The following is a 19,411-nucleotide window of genomic DNA, read 5'->3' on the forward strand; positions in this document are numbered from 1 at the left end:
AATTCGTGTGGGATTTGAGATCCCAAATTGCCAAAAAAAGGCTGTTTGAGAGGAAAGTCCAATGCTGGTGTGCGTGACGATCTCCCGCCCTTTCCTCCAGGGGAGCTGATGGACGGGCGGAGAGGGCTGGTCCCCTCCAACTTCGTGGAGCGGGTTTCCGACGACGACATGATGAGCCTGCACCCCCCGGAGGCGGGCGAGCTCTCGCACGGCTCCTTCCAGGACAGCAGCCTGCACAGCGAGAAGCACCTGCGCTTCAGCCTCAGCAGCTCGGGCCGGGCCGAGCCGCCCGCCCCCGACAGGGCCCCGGCCCCGCTGGCCAACGGCCTGGACCTGGACGCGGAGGAGGCGGGCCTGGACTCAGTGCCTTACCCGCGCAAGCTGACCCTGATCAAGCAGCTGGCCAAGAGCATCATCATCGGCTGGGACCCGCCCCTGGTGCCCGCCGGCTGGGGCAACGTGTGGGGCTACAACGTCTTCGTGGACGAGGAGCTGCGGCTCAACGTGCCCTTCGGCGCGCAGACCAAGGCCGTGCTGGAGCGGCTGGACGTGGGCCTCAGGTCCTACCGGGTGTCCGTGCAGAGCCTGACGGACAGGGGGGGCTCGGACCGGCTCCGCTGCAGCCTGCTGGTGGGCCGCGACGTCAGCGTGGCCCCCACCGGCCTGAGGGCGGACTGCGTCGCCGCCACCTCCGCCAACCTCGCGTGGTTGCCCAGCAACAGCAACTACGTGCACGTAGTGTCTTTGAACGACGAGGAGCGGGAGCTGGTGAAGGCCGGCAGCTACTCGCTCTGCCTGAGCAACCTGGAGCCCAACAAGCAGTACAGGGTGAAGGTGGAGGCCCGGCCCCACCGCACCCCCTGGGAGCTGCCCCTGGAGCGGAGGGAACACAAGAGTGCCACGACCTCCTTCACCACGCTGATGGCAGGTGAGCGTCCGCACGCGTCCTTCACCGACCACAAACAGGCCTCTTAACCCTTTGAAGAGAAGGTTTTTTGACATTTTTTTCTCCTCCAAAAATTCCAAATCTGTGTTCTAGAACTCAGTTGTTTCCATTACCAGTAGTGATTGTGACGTTAGCATTAGAATGTTCAGTTAAGAACATTCTAATCATGTATTTGTGATCTGACACATTTAAGGGGTAACAAAGCATCTCAAGAGACCCTAGTCAACCTAAGCCCCTCACACCATGGCAGGATGGAGTCAGTTGCGTCCCACCGCTGTGGTGTCCTATTTACAGCATGACAAAGTAGACATAGCCCAGACTTGAGCTAGCAGTCCCTACGCTGTAATACTTAGCCTTTGCTTGTGGCAAACACCACTGAGTTGCATTCTAGTTTAGATAGCCCATTGGGTAGCATTTGTGTTCATTCCTAAAATGTGTGTGCCGCTCCCTGCTCCTCCAGGGCCTCCCGACGCCCCGCTGGACGTGCAGCTGGATTTGGGCCCCACCCCCGGCATCGCGCTCATCAGCTGGCTCCCCGTCACCATCGACGCCGCCGGGACCTCCAACGGCGTCCGGGTGACGGGGTACACCATCTTTGCCGACAAGAACAAAGTGAGTGGAAAGCAGTTTAACTGAAGGGAATCCGATGTGCCCGTTATCAGTGCTACAAATAGTGCATTTAAAGGCTGTTTCAGCTATAATCGAATTCAGTAATAATGCTTTACTTCAGTGTCTCTCAACCCTGGTCCTGGGGACCCACTGTGTATGCTGGTTTTTGTCAAAGCCAATCTGTTGATCAATTAAGTGTGTTGAAAATATGTTTAAGGTCATCCTTAATGGTGTGGTTAACCTTATTTTCAACCCAATGTAATTCTGGCTTGTTGCTATTAGCTGTCGGTAAATTCATTTTCCACAGATGGTTCCAGGTTTCCACGCACTCAGTAAATAGACCCTAACTGCTTCCACCTGTCAGTTTGGAATGGAATCAATTAAAACCTGTCATAAAGCACCTGAATTTTTTACAAGCTTATTAATCCAGAATGACTAGCAGCGAATTTTGACTCAGTGAAACTGTCGCTTTTCTGTTTTGGCTCGTTTCAGTATTGCTGGCAGTGGCCCAACACAGATAATGGGAGGAAATCCAAAGCGCAAAATAGTGTTCATGACAGCGCTCAGACTTTCAGTCTTAGACAACCTTTGCATGATTATCGCTCTTCAAAAAGGAAAAAAACAGAAGGTAGAGGAAGCAGTGTTCTGTTGTTCATACAGCGGATGAGTCACGTTTGTTTTCGGTTCACGTCGAATCACCTGGTTAGATCTCTGTGCACTTTAAGCAGTCCTCTGCGGTCAAAACATTTTTCATTTAAAACTTTATCGCTTATCTCTTCCTGCCATGTTACACGCCTCCCAGCACTAAACTGGACTAAGCTGGTAAAATGCGGTCTTGCATTGGTTGAGAACTCCTGATTTACTTTAAATTTAAAGCATTTATAAATTAACATCTGAATCTTGACCAGGTTTCTCCTTAAGATTCTAAATATGCGTGCTGCCTGCCTGCAGCCTAACGTGTTTTCCAGCAGGTGAAAGTGGTTTGTGTGTGTGTGATGAATTGGTTGCTGATTTTTCCATATTTCCATATTAAAATGAGTCAAAATAATTGTAAAAAAAAAAAAAGTGCAGAACTTGGGTACAGTCAGCAGCTCTTGTATTACGGAAATCTGCATAGCGCCGCTATGACTTCTGGCTTTGCGTTTAAATTGTCTTCTCAACTGGATACCATTTGCGTAACAGCTCTCTGACCCACTGAATGGTGATCCTGCATGCTGTGTGCCGCGGTCCTTAAGACCCTTAGATGGGGGATTTGTCTTTGCGCGGATTATACGGACAGCAGCGGTGTGGCGTAGCGGTTAGGGCACTGGGCCCGTGGCTCGGGGGAGGCCTGCTCCGTCCCCAGCAGGGGTGCTGCCCCCGTGCCTTTTTGGGCGAGGTGCTTAACCTGAGGTGCTCTGGATAAGAGCGTCTGCTAAATGCTGTGATGTCAGTGTCAGTCTCTTGTAAACACGGTGTTTCGTCCCCTGCCTTTTGTTGAGCCGGATGAAATGCGTAGTGAATAAAGATTCCTTTTTCAATTAAAAAAAGAAAAAAATCTAAATGGGATTTGAAAACCGTCCGAGTGTGAGCGAGGCAAGGCTTTCAAAGAAGTAGTGGTGACCGTGGGATTTACTAAGAAAGGAACTTTGAGAAAGACATGGTGTCAAATTAAGAGCTTTTCAGTATGGATAGAAATGAATATTAAGGAAAGTCTTAATACAGGGAAATTACATCATTCAATATGTAAGCATATTGATTGTAATGCAATGGGGCTACACTGTTTAGCCATCGACATATATTTGGCACCAAATTTTTGTCTGTTTTATAATGGCAGTGTGAAAGTCCAGGTTGATGTTCTGTTAAAATCAGTCTGAGTGTTCGTATTGTACCAGGCCTTGATGGAGAGCTGACTGTGATAATCTTTGCCGGACTGTACATGGCAGTGACTCAGTGTGGGGTTTGTGCTGTCCTCCTCAGGTGTTGGAGGTGTCCTCCCCGACGGCGGGCAGCGCCTTGCTGGGCCCGTCCCAGATCCACGTCCTCAAGTCCGCCAGCGAGCTGACGGTGCGGACCACGTCCCCCCACGGCGAGTCCGTGGACTCCGCGCCCATCAAAGTCCAGCCGAGACTCCTGGCCATCACGACGGGCCCGGTTCCTCCTCCCCACCCGTCCCCGCCCGCCTGTTCTGACGCCGCCGCCTCCCTCGACCCCGCCCCTCGCGCCACGCCCCCACCGACGGACAACGCTTCTGCCAAACCGCCCACGCCGTTCCACTCCCCGCCACTAGAGGCGCACTCCGCTCCCAGAGGGTCCTCCGCTGGCGCTCCCAAAGCGGAGCCCTCCTACGCCGAGGCCTGGGCGGACCCCTCCGTCTCCGTCGGAGACGTCCCCGTCGTCACGCACAAGGTCTCCGTGGCGTCTCCACCCCGCAGCCAGCTCACGGTAATCCCAGTGATAGCTGAGCTTTAATATCGGTTATAAAGTGGGTTGCTTCAATCCTTGATGCTGATTGGCTGAAGCCGCATTATACAGTGTTTGTAAATCCGATTCAGTAACAGTTCAATTAAGTTAAGTTTGTAAACAGTATCACTCCATGCACAAACCATTACTTAAAAATAATATTACCAATTTTATAATATTGTCACATAAATTAATCGTTTCTATACTTAACTGTTTTCTTAAAGCAATACGACACTGCATGGCTGTGCTGTATCATAAATACCGTCACAGCTATTGTGAATACAGATTCCACTTAGCGTCATGCCTAGCAACATTCCCGTAGCCGTGACTGTATGCACGATACAGCACTGCCTGTCATACTGTATTGCTTAAGTGTTTGTTAGGAGCACTCAGCTGTGTATTTCAACCCTGCAGCATGATTTCTTGAAGGACTTGAAAAAATACTTGGTCACTTTCTCCACCACACGCTTTTCTCCACTGCTCCAGGTCAGTGTGGCCATGTCGTCCGGCACCGACGAGGCCTTGGAGTCCCACAAAGACCCAGACAGCCCGGGGGCCCGGCGGCCGGCCGTGTCCCTCTCCGAATTCCTGGAGGAGGCGGTGTCCAGCACCGAGCCCAGCGCCCCCCTCACCGTCTCCTCACAGCCCCTTCTCACCACCTCCTCCCAGGCCCCTCCCACCGCCTCCTCCCAGGCCCCTCCCACCACCTCCTCCCAGGCCCCTCCCACCGCCTCCTCCCAGGCCCCTCCCACCGTTCCCCAGGCCCTTCCTGCTGCTCCCCAGGACCCCCTGAACCCGCCGGACACCCACCCACTGCGGCCGGTCCACCCCTCCCCGCTGGAGTCGGAGACGGAGGACGACAGCGCACAGAGCGCCCGGCTGGTGTCCATCGAGGAGTTCCTGGACCCCGGCGACGGAGGCTACGCAAAGAGACGCCAGGTTCGCCGCTCGGCTAATCCCGTCGCCGCGTCACCGCGCGGCCTTTGGCGGGCGGAGCGCGCTCGTATCGCCGCTCCCCGCGTAGTAAGCGAAAGCCGCTTCGGTCAGGAGAGCCCAAGCGCTAAGCCCCCGACCTGTCACCTCCCATTTGGGACAGCACGTCAGTCTGTGCCTCTCTGGAACAGTGCGCAGGAAGCTATCAATACCGCCTACAGAGAACTTTCAGTAACACTTACACTTACATTAACTTGCAGCTTTACCTGTGTAGTTAAATTGAAACTCATTTGGTAACAAGAGGTTATTATTGAGTAACTACCAACGTAGGTACCATGGAACAACAGTTTGTGGTATCTTTTTACAGTTACTCGTGAATATTTTTTACATCGTGTTTACACTCATTGGCCACATCTTCATGATACACAACTAATAAACCTTGCCTGTTACTTTCACAATGTGTCTTCATGATACAGAATGATTTAATTTTAGCTGGAGAGACGTAGGAGGGGCTAGCCTTGTTTCCTGTGTTCCGCTTACTGTTGTTACATGTTACCTACATTGGAGTTGCTCAGTAGTAACCTCTTGTTGCCAATTTAGTTACAATTTAACTTCACAGGTGTAGCTGCAAGTTAATGCTAAGTTTTACTGAGCTTTCCTTTTGAAGCATGATCAGACGCTCAAAGCCTATACCAAAGAAAGTACCCAGAAGACTTTATCTGACAATTAATTGAGACTAGAATATAAAAGTATATGGAGGGAATCAAATTAATATGAATTATACTTAGAGTGCAGATATAGACAGTACTTTGACAGGAATAAAGAGTGATAAATTAATGAGCCAGATTAACTCCTTAATTAATTCTGGAATGCCCCGCCTCTAATTATACTGGTGTTTTGCACACCGCCCGCAGCTGTTATGGTGCTTGTTGGGTTGATGACACGGCGCGGAAATTAATGACATTTCACGAGTGACGCTAATTATGAAATAACGAAGAATAAAGGCCCAGATACAGACATGGCATTCTGAGCCGAAAGCTGGTTTTTCCTTAACGAGCAAATGTGGACGCGCCTAGCAACCAATTATCTTTTTATTAGTGCCGCTGTCCTGTACTATGTAAATAACACGTCAAAGTACCAATCGGTTATGCTTTTACGCATAATAAGGGTTTGTTTTCTACCGTGTAAATGGTTGTGCACATATGGGGTCAGTTATCATTTTAATGGTCGTTAGCGTTGGCGCTTCCTGTGTGCGGTTACCATGGGAACCTTGGCGGCGGTCATGTTGTTTGTGTTATATAGCTGCTGTTTCTGCCCCCCCCGCCCCCGAATGACAGGACTACGCGGCGGGCCCGGCGGAGCCGCTGAGCGAGTACCAGGCGGAGAGCAGCCGCGGCTCGGACCTGTCGGACATCCTGGAGGAGGAGGAGGAGGACCTGTACTCGGACCCCGCCGGGGAGGAGAGGAGCCGGGGCTACGGCGCGGGAGGAGCGGCGGTCCGGGTACGGAGGAGCTCGCGCTAGCCGCCGCCGCCGCCGCCGCCGGTCCGCGCGCTCGGGCCGGATCGCTGGCTGTTCCGCTGAATTACGTTCAGTATAATGCGGTGAAATCAGATGTAAATGACCTAGCAGGGCCAGGAGCTCCACTTATTCGCTCGTTATGGCCAATCCGGTTACTGATTGGAGGATCTGCTCGTTAGTTAAACCACATTTGTGCCGCAGTTAAGAGTAAGTCCAGACACTCGTAATAAAGGCCTCTCTGGGAGTCTTTCCTTGTCCTACAGAGCCAGAAATGCCCTGTTGCATTGTTCTGTTTCTTCTTCTCATTCTTGAACTCTTCCGTTTCTTTTTTTGGTGTTTCACTCTTCTTTTCTCTTCTGTTTTCTCGTGTCATCCCTTCTCCTCTTTTATTCGGGCCCTGTTTCTCCTTCGTTCGTGCGTACAACTCCCGTTTTTTTCCCCCCGTGCTCCACTCGGTCCTGCCCCCTCCACACCCCCCGCCCAAACTCGACTCTGCCCCGACCCTTTCCCCCTCCAAACCCCCCTCGCCCCTCGCCCCGCCACCGCAGCTGGACGTGTGGGAAGCTGACAGCGACGAGGAGGTCCTGGAGAAGATCCTGAAGCTGCCGCTGCACTCCTGCCTGAGCAAGCAGCTCTTCAGCATCGCCGAGGTCACAGAGGAAGAGGACGACAGCCTGGAGCTGGAGGAGCCCCGCCCACGGGGAGGAGCCGGCCACGCGGGCCGGCCAATGGCGAGCGGCGGCTCCTCGAATGGCAGATACTACGGCCCCGCAGACCCGGCGACCGGCGGCAGGCCCCGCCCCCGCGCGGGCCTCTCAGGGGACGGTGCCGCGCCCGTCCGGAGCAAGCGGAGGCACAGGGTTCGCTACGCCGACACGGTGGAGACCATCAGCTACCAGGACGACTGGGACTCGGACGGCGGCGTCTGCGCCCCCAGCCGGGACGTCTGCGCCAGGGGGTCCCCGGAGAGAGGGCACGGGACCTACCCCCCGAGGGGCGGGGCCGACCGGCTGAGGAGGGAGGCGTTGCTGAGGAGCCAGATGACCTTCGACCTCGGCATGTCAGACCAGTATCGCCACGCGGGCCCAAGTCTTAAGGCCCCCGCCGGCGGGGGGGTGGAGATCGATATCGAGTACGGGACGGAGGACGACGAGGAGGGGGCCCCCTACGACCCCGGCGGGGCGGGGGAGCGGTGGGCGGGGGGCGGCCGCTCGGAGGTCCGGGAGGAGCCGGGCGCCTCCTTCGGCCTGAAGACGGCGCCGGGCCCTCGCTCCAGGGGGACGGGGCCCCCCGAGGGCTTGCTGCTGGACCCCCGCAGGGCGTCCCTGCACGCGGCTGAGGTTTACTGCGCCGCTGACGGCCGCACAAGGGTGTGTTTCCCCCCCCTCATCTGGGTGTTCGCAAAATGGCCGTAACCTTTTGCGTCTCATTAGGGAAGGTTTTTCACCAGGACCTGTACCCCCCAGGACCCCAGCTACGCATACAGTTACCGTAGCAACCCAAGAACTGTTCACAACAGTGACCGAGCTTTTCAGGAAGTCTTTCGGTGTCACTCATTCGTGAATCATTCTGCTCACAACGCAAGGATAAAATGAGAGTTGCAGTGTGATCTTATAACCGCGGAGGCCCCTTGACCCAAATGAAGTCACTTAAGATGGTGGATGCAAAAGGTTAAAGCCAGTGTTTGTTGTCCCCGTGTTGGCCCCCTGTTGGCCAGCTGTCCTTCCCCTGTTTTGTGCCGTCGTTCACTGGTTGGTCCGCCCTGCTCTTCGTAGCGCTTGGATCCCGGCTTCCCTTCGTCCCAGTGCACCCCCCCTCCTCGCTTCGTGTTTTTTGGGCGAGCATCGTTCTCCATGGCTCGACTCTCCATCGTTCTCCATGCTGAAAGGAGAGGGGAGTGGGGGGGATCTACCCCCTCCGTAGAGAGGCATGGCTGTCCTGTGCTTCCCTGTTCCAGTGTAGCTGCTGTAGCAATAGGAGTGCTTCTACCGGGATTAGTCCTTTCAGAAACAAGCAACCCCCATTGCTCTTCAGTAAGGGGCTAGTTCAAACAGGCTAAGAACGTTCGGCTCAGCTGGAGCTGAAACTCAGGTGTGCTATCTCTTATCAGGAAACCCTCGGCAGCGAGGACCCCCAGCTGGCCGAGGCGGCGGCGGCGGCGGCCTGGTACGGGCAGAGCTCGCCGAAGCAGGGCCGCGCCGAAGCGACGCAACCCAAAGGTCAGGCTAACCGCTCTTCCCCGCGCAGAGCCGCCGTGTATAGGTCACGTGGGCTGGCACTGCACCCCCCTGACAAAACGTATTGTGATTTGGCTGGCGGCTGTTCGTAACCTTCACATCGCGTACACACACACGCACCAGCACACACGCACACCAGCACACACAAACACACACAAGCGTGGGCACACACAAACACACACAAGCGCGCGCACACGCACACACACAAGCGCACGCACACCAGCACACAGAAACACACAGAAGTGCACGCGCACACACACGCAAGCGCGCGCGCACACACGAGGAAAATGAGATTGTCAGCCCTCTCAACCTTACATGATTGCACCACAAGTGTTAATGTGCCATTGTTAATGAGGTTAAATAAATATACACACTGGATGACAGGCAAGTGTCACTGCTGTAGTTCATTGTTATTTATCAAGGGTTGGACATTTGCTGCCACTGTGTCTATTTAACACACTCATTGCAATGTAGAATTTCACTTAGCTGGCACCGGTTTCCCTTGCCGGGGGGGGGGGATTGATCAGTGCACGTTCCAGCGAAAAGTAACCCCCCCCCCACCTCACAAGCTGCTCACACAGGCTTAGGCTGAGAGAGGATTAAGGCACACCTAGGGCACTCCCACTGCGAGAGAGGGCTCTGTCGCAGGCACGCAGGTGACTGAGCGGGCGGGCGTGTCTCTGTGCAGACGGACAGCTGGAGGCGGAGCCTGAGAGGCTGGTTGCCGACGGCGAGGTGCGCATCTTCGTGGCCCTCTTCCCCTACGACCCCGCCGTCATGTCCCCCAACCCGGACGCCGCCGAGGAGGAGCTGCCTTTCAAGGAGGGGCAGATTATCAAGGTACAGCTCCCCCTACAGGACAAGCCCTGTAGGACACTTCCTGTGTGCCTACACATGGGCCCATATATATCTAATTTTATAACATATATTTCTGTAGAGTGCACAATCAGTTTGTGCAGGCATTGAATACATCTACTGGGGATGTTTGGATACTTCTTTTAAATAAACACTAATTCCTTTATCGATAATTGCTTTAAAAACCAAACTTATTAACGTATTCATTTTGCAAAGACGCATTTTGACATTTGTTGTCAGTAATGCCGTATTTCACTCTCTAGCTGATGGGCAAACAGGAGAAAGATACTGATACTAACGGGCATTACTGGCCTCTGCAACTTTATCAGATGCTGATGCAGGAATGAACCTGAGTTTGGTGAATTTTGAAATGGATAGATACGGGTATGTCTGCTTCAGGACATTTCAGCTGTGCCAATTCTGGACAATTAAGTGTGAAATACAATGAAGCAAGAGAAAGATGAGGTGTACAGCAGGGCTGCTCAACCCTGTTCCTGGAGATCTACCATCCTGTAGCCTTTCATTTCGACCCGAATTTGCCGCACCTGATTCTACTAATTGGCAGCTCAATGAGATCTCTAGCTGCTGAATCAGGTGCGCTTTTAGGCTTGGACTGGAAACCTACAAGGGCGGTAGATCTCCAGACACTGGGTTGGGCAGCCCTGGTGTAGAGCATATGTTCACAGACCTTAGCTGTGCTGTGCTGCTGAAAAAGAGACAGGAAGTGACGTCGGGGTGTGTGCGCGCGCGCGCTCGTGCGCTAGGTGCACGGGGAGAAGGACGCCGACGGTTTCTACCGCGGGGAGTGCGGCGGCCGCCTGGGCTACGTGCCGTGCAACATGGTGTCCGAGATCCAGGTGGACGACGAGGGGACCCGGGACCAGCTGCTGCAGCAGGGCTTCCTGTCCGCAGAGGCGTCCATGGAGAAAATAGGTACTGCTGCCCCCACAGGCCGCCCCGGGTACTGCCACACGCCGGCCAGCACAAGCGCCACTCTGCTCCCAGCATTCACCACACCTAGCACAGACAGGAAACGGTCCGTCACACATCGCATCCAGACCGCGCTAGCGCTAACTGTGGCCGGCTAGCGCCAACTGTGGCCAGTCGACCCGACAGAGCAGGAGCTGGATATGTTCAGCCCCGCGCTGGGCTCCAAATTCTTTGTCTTTAAAGGAAAATTTAAACGAAAAGAAAACGGCCATCTGTTTGTAGTGCTGGGCGTGGACCCCACACCAGGACAAAATGCAGTAGTGACCTGTCACCGAGGCCTGTAAAACCCACTCAGTGAAAGCCTCCCCGAACGCACGTCCCCCACTCTCTCTCGGCCCCGTTCTCACTTCCTCCGCAGGCCGCCGAGCCTCGCCGCTTCAGTGAGCTCGTTCAGCACCGCTGGCCTCTGCCTTCAGACAGGAAGTGATGTCACATTTCTGGGGGCTTATTCTGTGGTCTCTGCGCACGATCGCGGTAGTCATCCAGTTTTGAATCGGCGCACGTCTATGAAGGGCTGCACTGAAACCCTGAATCGGCGCACATCTATGAAGGGCTGCACTGAAACCCTTGAACGTTGAAAAGATGTAAGAATTTTAAAGAGATTGTTTAATAGAAAAAAACATTTGCAAAGCATTCATATTGTGTGGAATCTCCCCCAGGAATTGTGCAAAAAAATATTATGTTTCTGATATAAATATGGACAGCTGACTTTCTAAAATGAGTTTTTTTAAAAAGTAACTCCATTTCAGATCTGCTGTTCCTTGTAGTTTTAGGCTCCTTATGAAGTCAAAGCAGCTTCATGAGATCCAGTCTTAAAACGGTAAAATAGCACCTGCTGGTTACATAACTGTCAACGGTCGCAAAAAAGCTGCTTTTTTTTCATTCGTTCTTTTGATCAGCAGGCTGTGTTAGAATATAACACAGTTTGAGGGGGTAACGTCAGGATCACACGCAAAATAAACAGTGAATGTTTAATGAGCATTTCTGAGATCCGCTGCCTTGTACTTCCCCCTGAATACGGACTTTGACTCATGGAGGTTCGGGGCTGCAGACGGACTGGTACTAATCCATGGAGGTGTCAGTGAGGCGGGTGTTGCGTGGGCTGCGCTGCTTCGCTGCTGTCTCCAGGTGCTGGCTGCACACGTGCGCAGCTCTGCTCCAATGAGCTCAGAGCCAGCGCAGCGTGGCCCTGGGTGAGCGCCTCGGCTGGGGATTTCAGTGCAGGGCAGCGAAGGCCTTGGGCTCTCATTCGTTCTCCTAAGGCGTCCTGCGTTGCATTGAAACATGGTTTGACCATAAGGATCTGCAGGGTTGCCTCCCCCCCTGCAGACACGCACTTGCACACACACAGACACACACGCACCGAAAAACACACACACACATATACACACGCGCACACACATATACACACATGCGTGCACACACTCACACACACACTCACACACACACACACGCGCACACACACACACACGCACACACACACACCCACACACCTTCTCTTTCCTCAGTCCTAAGAGTTCTTCTGCAGGTGTTGTAACCCTCTCCACTTTCACTTGTCTCACTGCTGTTCTGCCAGCCATGGTTTTAATTCCTTTTTTTTTTTTTTTCCCCCGTTTGGGCCTTTCTGTTCTTGTCTGTATTTTTGCCCTCTTGTCTGGTCTGCTTCTTTATTTCCTTTCTATTTTTCTGTTCTGTTTTTTCTTTTTTTGTTTGATTTCTTTTTTAAATTCCATAAAGGCACTCGTTCACATGCACAGCTTCCCCGTCGCCCTGTTCCGCCAACGAAACCTAGACGATCCAAGAAAGGTGTGTCTCGCTGCTCGCTGTGTCTCCTCTCCTCTCCTCTCCTCTCCCTCTCCCTCCGTTTCGCTCCCCCGCCCCCCCCCCCCGCCTGCGTGTCGGCCAGAAGGGACGCTCTGTCGAGATTCCCAGGCTAGGGGGACCGAGTTCGACCAGTTTCGGGCGGTAAATCTGCCGCCGCGCTCACCGCCGGAGCGCCAGAGTGAAGGGTTAGGGGCCGAGGAGGGGCTGAGTGATCCTGACACAGTGTCCTTTCTGGCCTGCTGCATCTGTGCCTCTGTTCCCTTCCACGTGTGACAGCTACACGGCCTCCATCTGCTTGATTTTGGGCCAGTTTGGGCTTGTTCTGTGTGCGTGTGTGTATATATATATATGTGTGTGTGTGTGTGTGTGTGTGTGTGTGCGCGCTCGGCAGGAGGATCAGTTTTTACCCTAATGAGCTTTTTTCTCTCCTTTCCCCCCTCTCAGTGGAATCTGCCGGTGTTTGGGAGGACAGTGTAGACTCGAGTAGAGGTTAGGATGCTTCTCCCTTTCTGTTTCTACCACAGCCTTTGCATTGCTGGACGAGGACACCGCGTTCCTCCGAGCAACAGCAAGCCAGTTCTCACCCCTGCGCATGCCTGAAGAGTGCCGAGATGTTGATTTTCCTGGAATGAAACCCTAACCCCCCCCCCACGCATGCTGTCATTTTCATGGCTAACTACTTCATCCCTCCCCCCTCCCTTTCAGACACAAAGGCTCACCTGCCTTGATTTTGGATATCCCAGAATGCTTTGTGACCACATTTTCACCTACTTCTTCATTCTGTGTGATGGAGCATGCGAAAAGTGACTCTCATGATTTCTTTGTCTCTTTTCAGTTTGTTCTCATTTTCTTGCTTTGGCTACGTGTGCGTTTGCGAGCTAATGAAAATGTAGAGTACAGGTATCGCATAACAGCATAGCAGCTTTCTTAATAAACGGCATGGTCACAAAGAGTGCCTAAGTCACAGCTACCCCTAACCCCCCGTCTCTGCTGGATTCATTAAGATGGCTCCTTTCTTCCCCCATGTGTAAATTCTGGATGATTTCGGGACTTGAGTTGAGGAAATGGAGCACTAGAATTTGAACCAAGCTTGAATAAGGGCAGCAGAAGCTGAGCTGTTCCCATGTGACTGCACACAAAACACACAGCACAAAACGTACAACACACGACATTCAACAGACAACACTCGACACACAGCACTCGAAACGTCGTCGTACCGACACCAGCAGTGAGCGGTCGAAGGCGCTCTCCGGGCTGCAGTGGCCGTGTGCGGGAGAGGGTCCGATTGGGTCGTTTGCTCTTGTTGACAGGTTCCAGCCAGCCTGTCGGCGGACCTCAGTCCCTCGCCCCCCGCAGGATGGTGGCCATCTTCGATTACGACCCCCGGGAGAGCTCCCCCAACGCCGACGTCGAGGTGACCGCGCCGATATCGCGCCTCGGAGTCCTTAAAAACGCACGAAACTGAGCGACAGGTGTCCCGTTTCCTGTCTGCTCAGCTGGTAAAGGGGCACTGGTGTCAGCAGACGCTGACGTGATTGGCTGACAGAGTCACACCTCTCAGGCTGTGTCCCAATAGGAAGTCAGCTGCCTGCTACCTACATTCTTAAAAGTCAGCTCACTCCTAAGGTAGTATCCTAACGGAGATGGAACCTCAAAAGGCGTCCATTTTGAAGGCCAGATGATGTCACAGTGCATTAGCTTGTTCTATTGGAAAGTAACGTGTTTACTAGCAAGTGACCGTGCGCAAACCCCTTCCGTCTCTGTCCTCAGGCCGAGCTCAAATTCAGTGCCGGGGACGTCATCTACGTTTTTGGGGACATGGACGACGATGGATTCTTTTACGTAAGCGCACCCTCCCCCCTCCCACCGGCTCCCGGTTCTCCAGAATGTTTGAGCTGTTATTGACAGATCGGCCCAGTGACGTCACACTTTAGGTTCTGACTGTGACGGTTTCATTCGAACCCAGGGCGAAGTGAACGGGCAGAAGGGTCTGGTGCCGTCCAACTTCCTGCAGGCCCTTCCTGAGGCTGGGGCCGAGGCGGCCGGGGGCCCCGTGGGGGACCAGGGGACGTCAGAGAGCAGGCGGGAGTCCCAGGTAAGTGGAACACTCAGGGGAACATTGCGTCTGTGAGTACTCTGTGTCACCTTTGTGTGGCCATTGAACATTCAAGTCGTCTGCACTTAGCAAGGGTGAGTCACGTTCCTTGTTGCAGTTTTGCAAAGTTAAACTTCTTTGGGAAATCACCTGCAATTCCATAGTACTGTGAAATTGTAGAATTTACTGGGTTTTTTATTGTATTGAGAGAATATAACTAGGGAAGTTACACAGTACGCAGTGCTAAAGTAGTATACTCCTGGGTACTCTTGGGTACTCATTTTTGGCTCAGAGAACCAGATCCTCATGCTGTCTTTCTGTCAGAAACTACTGCATTCTCTTACTGGACCTCAAAGTCTACACCACCCACCCCTTCATCAGCATGAGCATTGCATGAAACTGTCTTTACTTTGCTGACGTCTGTCCTTTTTGTTTTATTTTGAGTTCTTCTTCGTTCCATTTTCACTGTGTCCTCCTTTGTTTCCTGAATGATCTTGCAGAGGTACAGACGGAGTGTGCATTCAAAGCGTTAAAGTGTAAGTCTTTGTGTCGGAGAAGATACCCAGAGAAGGGTCAGAATCGGCCCTCCCTCCCTCCTGTCCCTGTGGATTTCTCAGGCTTCACACTCCATCTCAGACAGCTAGCGTTTAAAATCACGGTGCTCTGAAAGGCCAGGCTAGTTGTATGACTTAGGGAATTGGTTCTGCAGATGTTCACAGCATTATGGTTGGCCATACATCTGAAATTGAGGGTTAGTGTTTGAGAAAAGCCATGCCATAGAGTGACGCTCGTCACTGAAACAAATGCTATATTGCTACAATCCACATATCCCTGATGCTTCTTCTTTCCTGTGTTCCCTCAATACAAATGGCGCTATGTTTCTTCTCAACACAACGTTCGACGCGCTTATCGCTTTTCCAGGAGCTCACTGATGCAGTATGGTCCAAATTGTTTGAAGTGGTGCCGTGTAATGGTTGGGCCTTACTTAAGCACTCAACGTGTGCTTTGCTGCCCCGCCATGTTAAGGGAGCCCCCCTCCGCTTTGAGTTGGTCTGAGCGCCTCAGCGTAGATACTGTATGTCTGTCTGTGGGAGTGTGGAGGCCGAGATGGCCTGTGTTCTTGTGTCCTGTAAAGCCCTCATGAGACATCAGATCGAGCCTCGTGTCTGTGTCAGGCCAGCTGCTGGCTGAAGGGTTGGGTATCTTCTGCCGTTCTGTGGAGTCCTGTAATCCCACATCCCTTAGCTCTGTACACAGGCTTTTAACACCTTAGGTTGTAGCTGTTTACCAATGGAAGGTGTTACACGGTTCACTGTATCATCGCTGCTTAGATATAGAAAACTTAGCTAGAATGTAGATCCTCTCTTGCACTCACTGCTAAACAACGCATCTGTTTGAATTCTAAATTGCTTTATAGTGACGGATTTTGTAGCGCGCAAAATGCTCTTAAATTGCTTTTTTAACATTACTAAAATTCAAGGATTTTTAAACGCTGTTGCTGTTGTGTGTTTGGTACATCTGTTGTCAAATTCTCACCAAAGAATTTTCGGTTACAAAATCGAGCGAACGTTGTAATCAAACAGTAAAAAGTAGACTCCTGTATTTGGATGTATGAAAGTCTTGAAATTCCTACTAACGCTATGAAGTGGAATTTGCGAAACTTTGCTCAAGTGAAAGCAGACAAAGAAGGTGAGATTTTACTTATTTAGCTGTATTGGGCACATTTTTTGTTGGAAAGATACTTGCAATTTCAGCCATTTTCTCCCTTTCCAATCCATAACCCGTGCAGGACTGGCATACTGTTCTGCATTTAAAAGCACAGTTCTTCGCTTTTCTACATTCCGGTTGATAAGCAGTTATGAAATGGCACCTCTCAAGTCGTCTGTGAAATGTATGCCTCCAGTTTCAGTTCCCATTGCTCGCCGATTGTTAGTGTTGGATCGTTAGGGCTGGGGGGGAGGGGTGGGGATTGGTGTCAGAGTGTTGCGGCTCAGTAAATAAAATGAAAGCTTGCCCTTTGTCCGTGTCCTTACTTCTCCCCAGGCGAGCCTGACCGTGTCAGAGGACCCGCCCGCACCCTCGATAGCCGCAGAAGAGGAGTCCCCCCCAGCTCCCGAGCCGGCCCCCAGCACCTCTCCCCCCCGCCCCCCTCCCTCAGAGAGCCCCACTCAGACTGACGCCTCTCCCCCAGGAAAGAAGAAGAAGGGCTTCTTCTCCAAAGGGAGGAAACTGCTCAAAAAACTGGGCTCCAGCAAGAAGGACTGATGCCAGGACAGCCTCCCTTTCTTTTTTTAGCAGAAAGCACTTTTTAACTTCAGTTTTTATTCTGTTCAGTGCTGGTTATTAAGGACACTGGCCGTCCTCTCCCAGAGATGCATTGAGAAAATGTTGACCATCTCTGGAGATTCCTATAAGCACTTAAAGTTTGTTTGTCCATTGAGCATTTGACCTGGCTTTCACTGCTGTTATTGAACGAGGAGATGGCATTGCAAGGCTTTGAAGCTGCATGTTTAAGTAGGGTACACTTCCTTTGCCCTTTTAACTGCTCAAATCCCTTCACCAGAAGAGCTTACTATTACTCCTGGCTGTCTATTAGGCTTATGTCAAAAGCTGGAATATATTTGTGCATAATTGTTAACAATAGAAGCAATTCAGAGGTAAAACCTAGTATGCCACATGGTTTTATAGTTGTATGACTCCATACCTTCGGAAACACCCACGGGAGTGTTACTTATTGTTTTATGTGCGAGTTGACCTGTAAATGGTTTCTTAGCTATTGTTCAATGCCGGATGGAAGGTATTCTCTCCTTGTTCCTCTTTTGGGTTGTTCACACTTATCAAGTGGGTTGAAAAGGGACTGAGTTTTAAATGGATTTAATCTGTTCAGTGGTAATTGCATGTTACTTGTCTGAGGTGTTTTTATAAGTGTTTTAATGTCTTCGGCGTTTGAAATACCACCCTGTTCATGCACTATTGGTTTGTTCGGTGCGGCAGTTTGCACATACAATAAGTGTGGCCGTGTTTGTGCGGTAGCATACATGAGCTTATTGGCCATGCTTTTGCCGACGTGGAGCTGTCGGATGATCGCAAGATCTTTTTTTTAGTGTGACAGCTCCTGGGTATTCAGAAATGCTTCAGTATTCATTGGCTTTCTAATGAAAACGATGCAGCGTGAAATATTATTTGTGTTGCCGACAAACTTCCCCCCCGCCGCCCCCCCCCCCCCCCACCACCACCACCACCCCTCCCCCAGTATTTAATTATATGTAGATGTACCGTTAGCTCGTGAAACTGAGACTGTTGTCTTTGCCTTTCTGAACTGAAAATGGGAATTTTAATTCTGAATTCTGACGGGTGGGAGTAAGTGTCAGCGCGCGAGCGCCTCGTTGGCTTGTCTCAGCTGCTTGGCCTGTCAGCGGCCAGCGTTGTCCGTGCAGCGTTGTGCGAAGTCATCCGAAAAGCTCGCGGGACTTTCTAATGCGGCGACTGTTTTCTCTTCTGAATTTGCCTCCGTTTTAGGAGCGTGAAATCCTCGTCTCTGTAAAGATAATGGACGTTGTAAAACTGTTAAAACCGTTTTGATAATAGCAACTGGGGGAAAATGTTAATTACCGACATGGCCGGCGACCCATGGTTTGGTAACCAGGAGCTCTACTTCTTTGATTTGTTTTGTTTCACAATATGCAGTAATTTATTTTCAGGAAGTATTTAACTTAGTATTGGTGCCCCTGTGTCGAGGTGTTTGTTTCTTTCTTTGTTTTGTAATTTTAATGACAGGGCTCTTATGAAATCACGCTCTCAGGTTAAAATGGTAGTTGGACAGTTAATTATTATTAGCATTTAAACCACCTACCCCCTAGCTTTGTGCTTGTTTCCTTAGCATCTGATTCTTGCCAAACTTTCAACTGGTGAACAGACATTGTGGTGATGGTGTGACTGACCAGATGCAAAGGGACCCGGTCAAAGAGAACTAGAGCAGAGCTGAAGGTACATTTTGTGTAGTTGAAGCTCAAGTGAAGTTTTATTTTTATTTTTTGGGTTTCCCCATGCATGCACAGTGCTACTGAGAGCTCAGTTTTAACACTATCAATAACACTATGGGTGACAGTGGTTTTACCCTCAATTAGGTCATACTATCTTTGCCTCTCGTAATAGTCTCTTTTAGATAGAAAAGGCTACAAAGGGAAAAAAAGCACTTTGAATTTTCCTAAACGTGCATAGCTCAAATTTGCAATCTCCATGGCCTGTAGTTTCCAGTGCTCCCTATACTGCTCTATAGTTAAATACTCAGCTGATACCTTGCTATCATTGCTTCAAGAATGTACCAGCCAAATTGGCCCTGTTAGCATATGCTAGTCTGCACTGCTGCTTAAATAGAACTTCAATGGTAGGAAGTACACTAGCAACGGTTGATATTTGTAGCCTTATATGAACTCTTTTAGTCTTAATTTGTTGTTTACACAGTGTTTATATTAACTGCATGCATAATGTCCTGCCCATATTCTGCCTTATTTGTTACATTAATGGATTTATAGAAGTATCTGCCATTTTGTTTGCATTTTTGGTATGTTTTATGGTAGCCAAGTAAGGAGCATGAAAAATGCAGCAGTTAGACCTGTATATAATGTACAGCGTATGAATTGTTGTTGGGTTTTGTCAATGAAGTATGATATTTTCATACAGTAGAAAGCATTTTCCCTTACTGCTGTACATGTTGTTTTTAAAAACCGGAATTTTTTTGTATATTGAGATTTTTATTACCTGTTTTAAAAGCTCATGTGTACATATGGTCCTTTTTGTTATTGTTTATCTGTTTTTTTTTGCATGTTTTCTTGAAAAGCAGTGTTGGTTTGAGAAACAGTAATGGTGGAATTAGTGCACGGAGGAGCCGACTTGGAAGTGTGAAGATATCTTTCGGTATGGAATCAATCTTTTTACAGGAATAAAGTATATTTTCACA

General features: G+C 51.0%; 1 protein-coding gene across 2 annotated transcripts in view; it reads left to right on the forward strand.

Moving 5' to 3' along the window:
• The window catches only part of LOC118235929 (peripheral-type benzodiazepine receptor-associated protein 1-like), a 98,731-nt gene extending 81,037 nt beyond the window's left edge, over positions 1–17,694 (forward strand). Inside the window, exons 19-32 of one of the 2 annotated variants that reach the window (XM_035433826.1) lie at positions 101–928; positions 1,407–1,558; positions 3,515–3,979; positions 4,484–4,936; positions 6,268–6,432; positions 8,561–8,669; positions 9,376–9,527; positions 10,307–10,475; positions 12,270–12,338; positions 12,801–12,845; positions 13,667–13,770; positions 14,127–14,198; positions 14,323–14,451; positions 16,495–17,694. In XM_035433826.1, the coding sequence (XP_035289717.1) occupies positions 101–928; positions 1,407–1,558; positions 3,515–3,979; positions 4,484–4,936; positions 6,268–6,432; positions 8,561–8,669; positions 9,376–9,527; positions 10,307–10,475; positions 12,270–12,338; positions 12,801–12,845; positions 13,667–13,770; positions 14,127–14,198; positions 14,323–14,451; positions 16,495–16,716 (3,134 nt within the window). In that variant the 3' untranslated portion in view covers positions 16,717–17,694. The remainder of the gene's footprint in view (positions 1–100; positions 929–1,406; positions 1,559–3,514; positions 3,980–4,483; positions 4,937–6,267; positions 6,433–8,560; positions 8,670–9,375; positions 9,528–10,306; positions 10,476–12,269; positions 12,339–12,800; positions 12,846–13,666; positions 13,771–14,126; positions 14,199–14,322; positions 14,452–16,494) is intronic. The other variant, XM_035433825.1, reaches the window with a different exon arrangement.
• Positions 17,695–19,411: the final 1,717 nt, after the last annotated feature.

The sequence above is a fragment of the Anguilla anguilla genome, chromosome 9 (assembly GCF_013347855.1).
Source record: "Anguilla anguilla isolate fAngAng1 chromosome 9, fAngAng1.pri, whole genome shotgun sequence".
Lineage (NCBI taxonomy): Eukaryota > Metazoa > Chordata > Actinopteri > Anguilliformes > Anguillidae > Anguilla > Anguilla anguilla.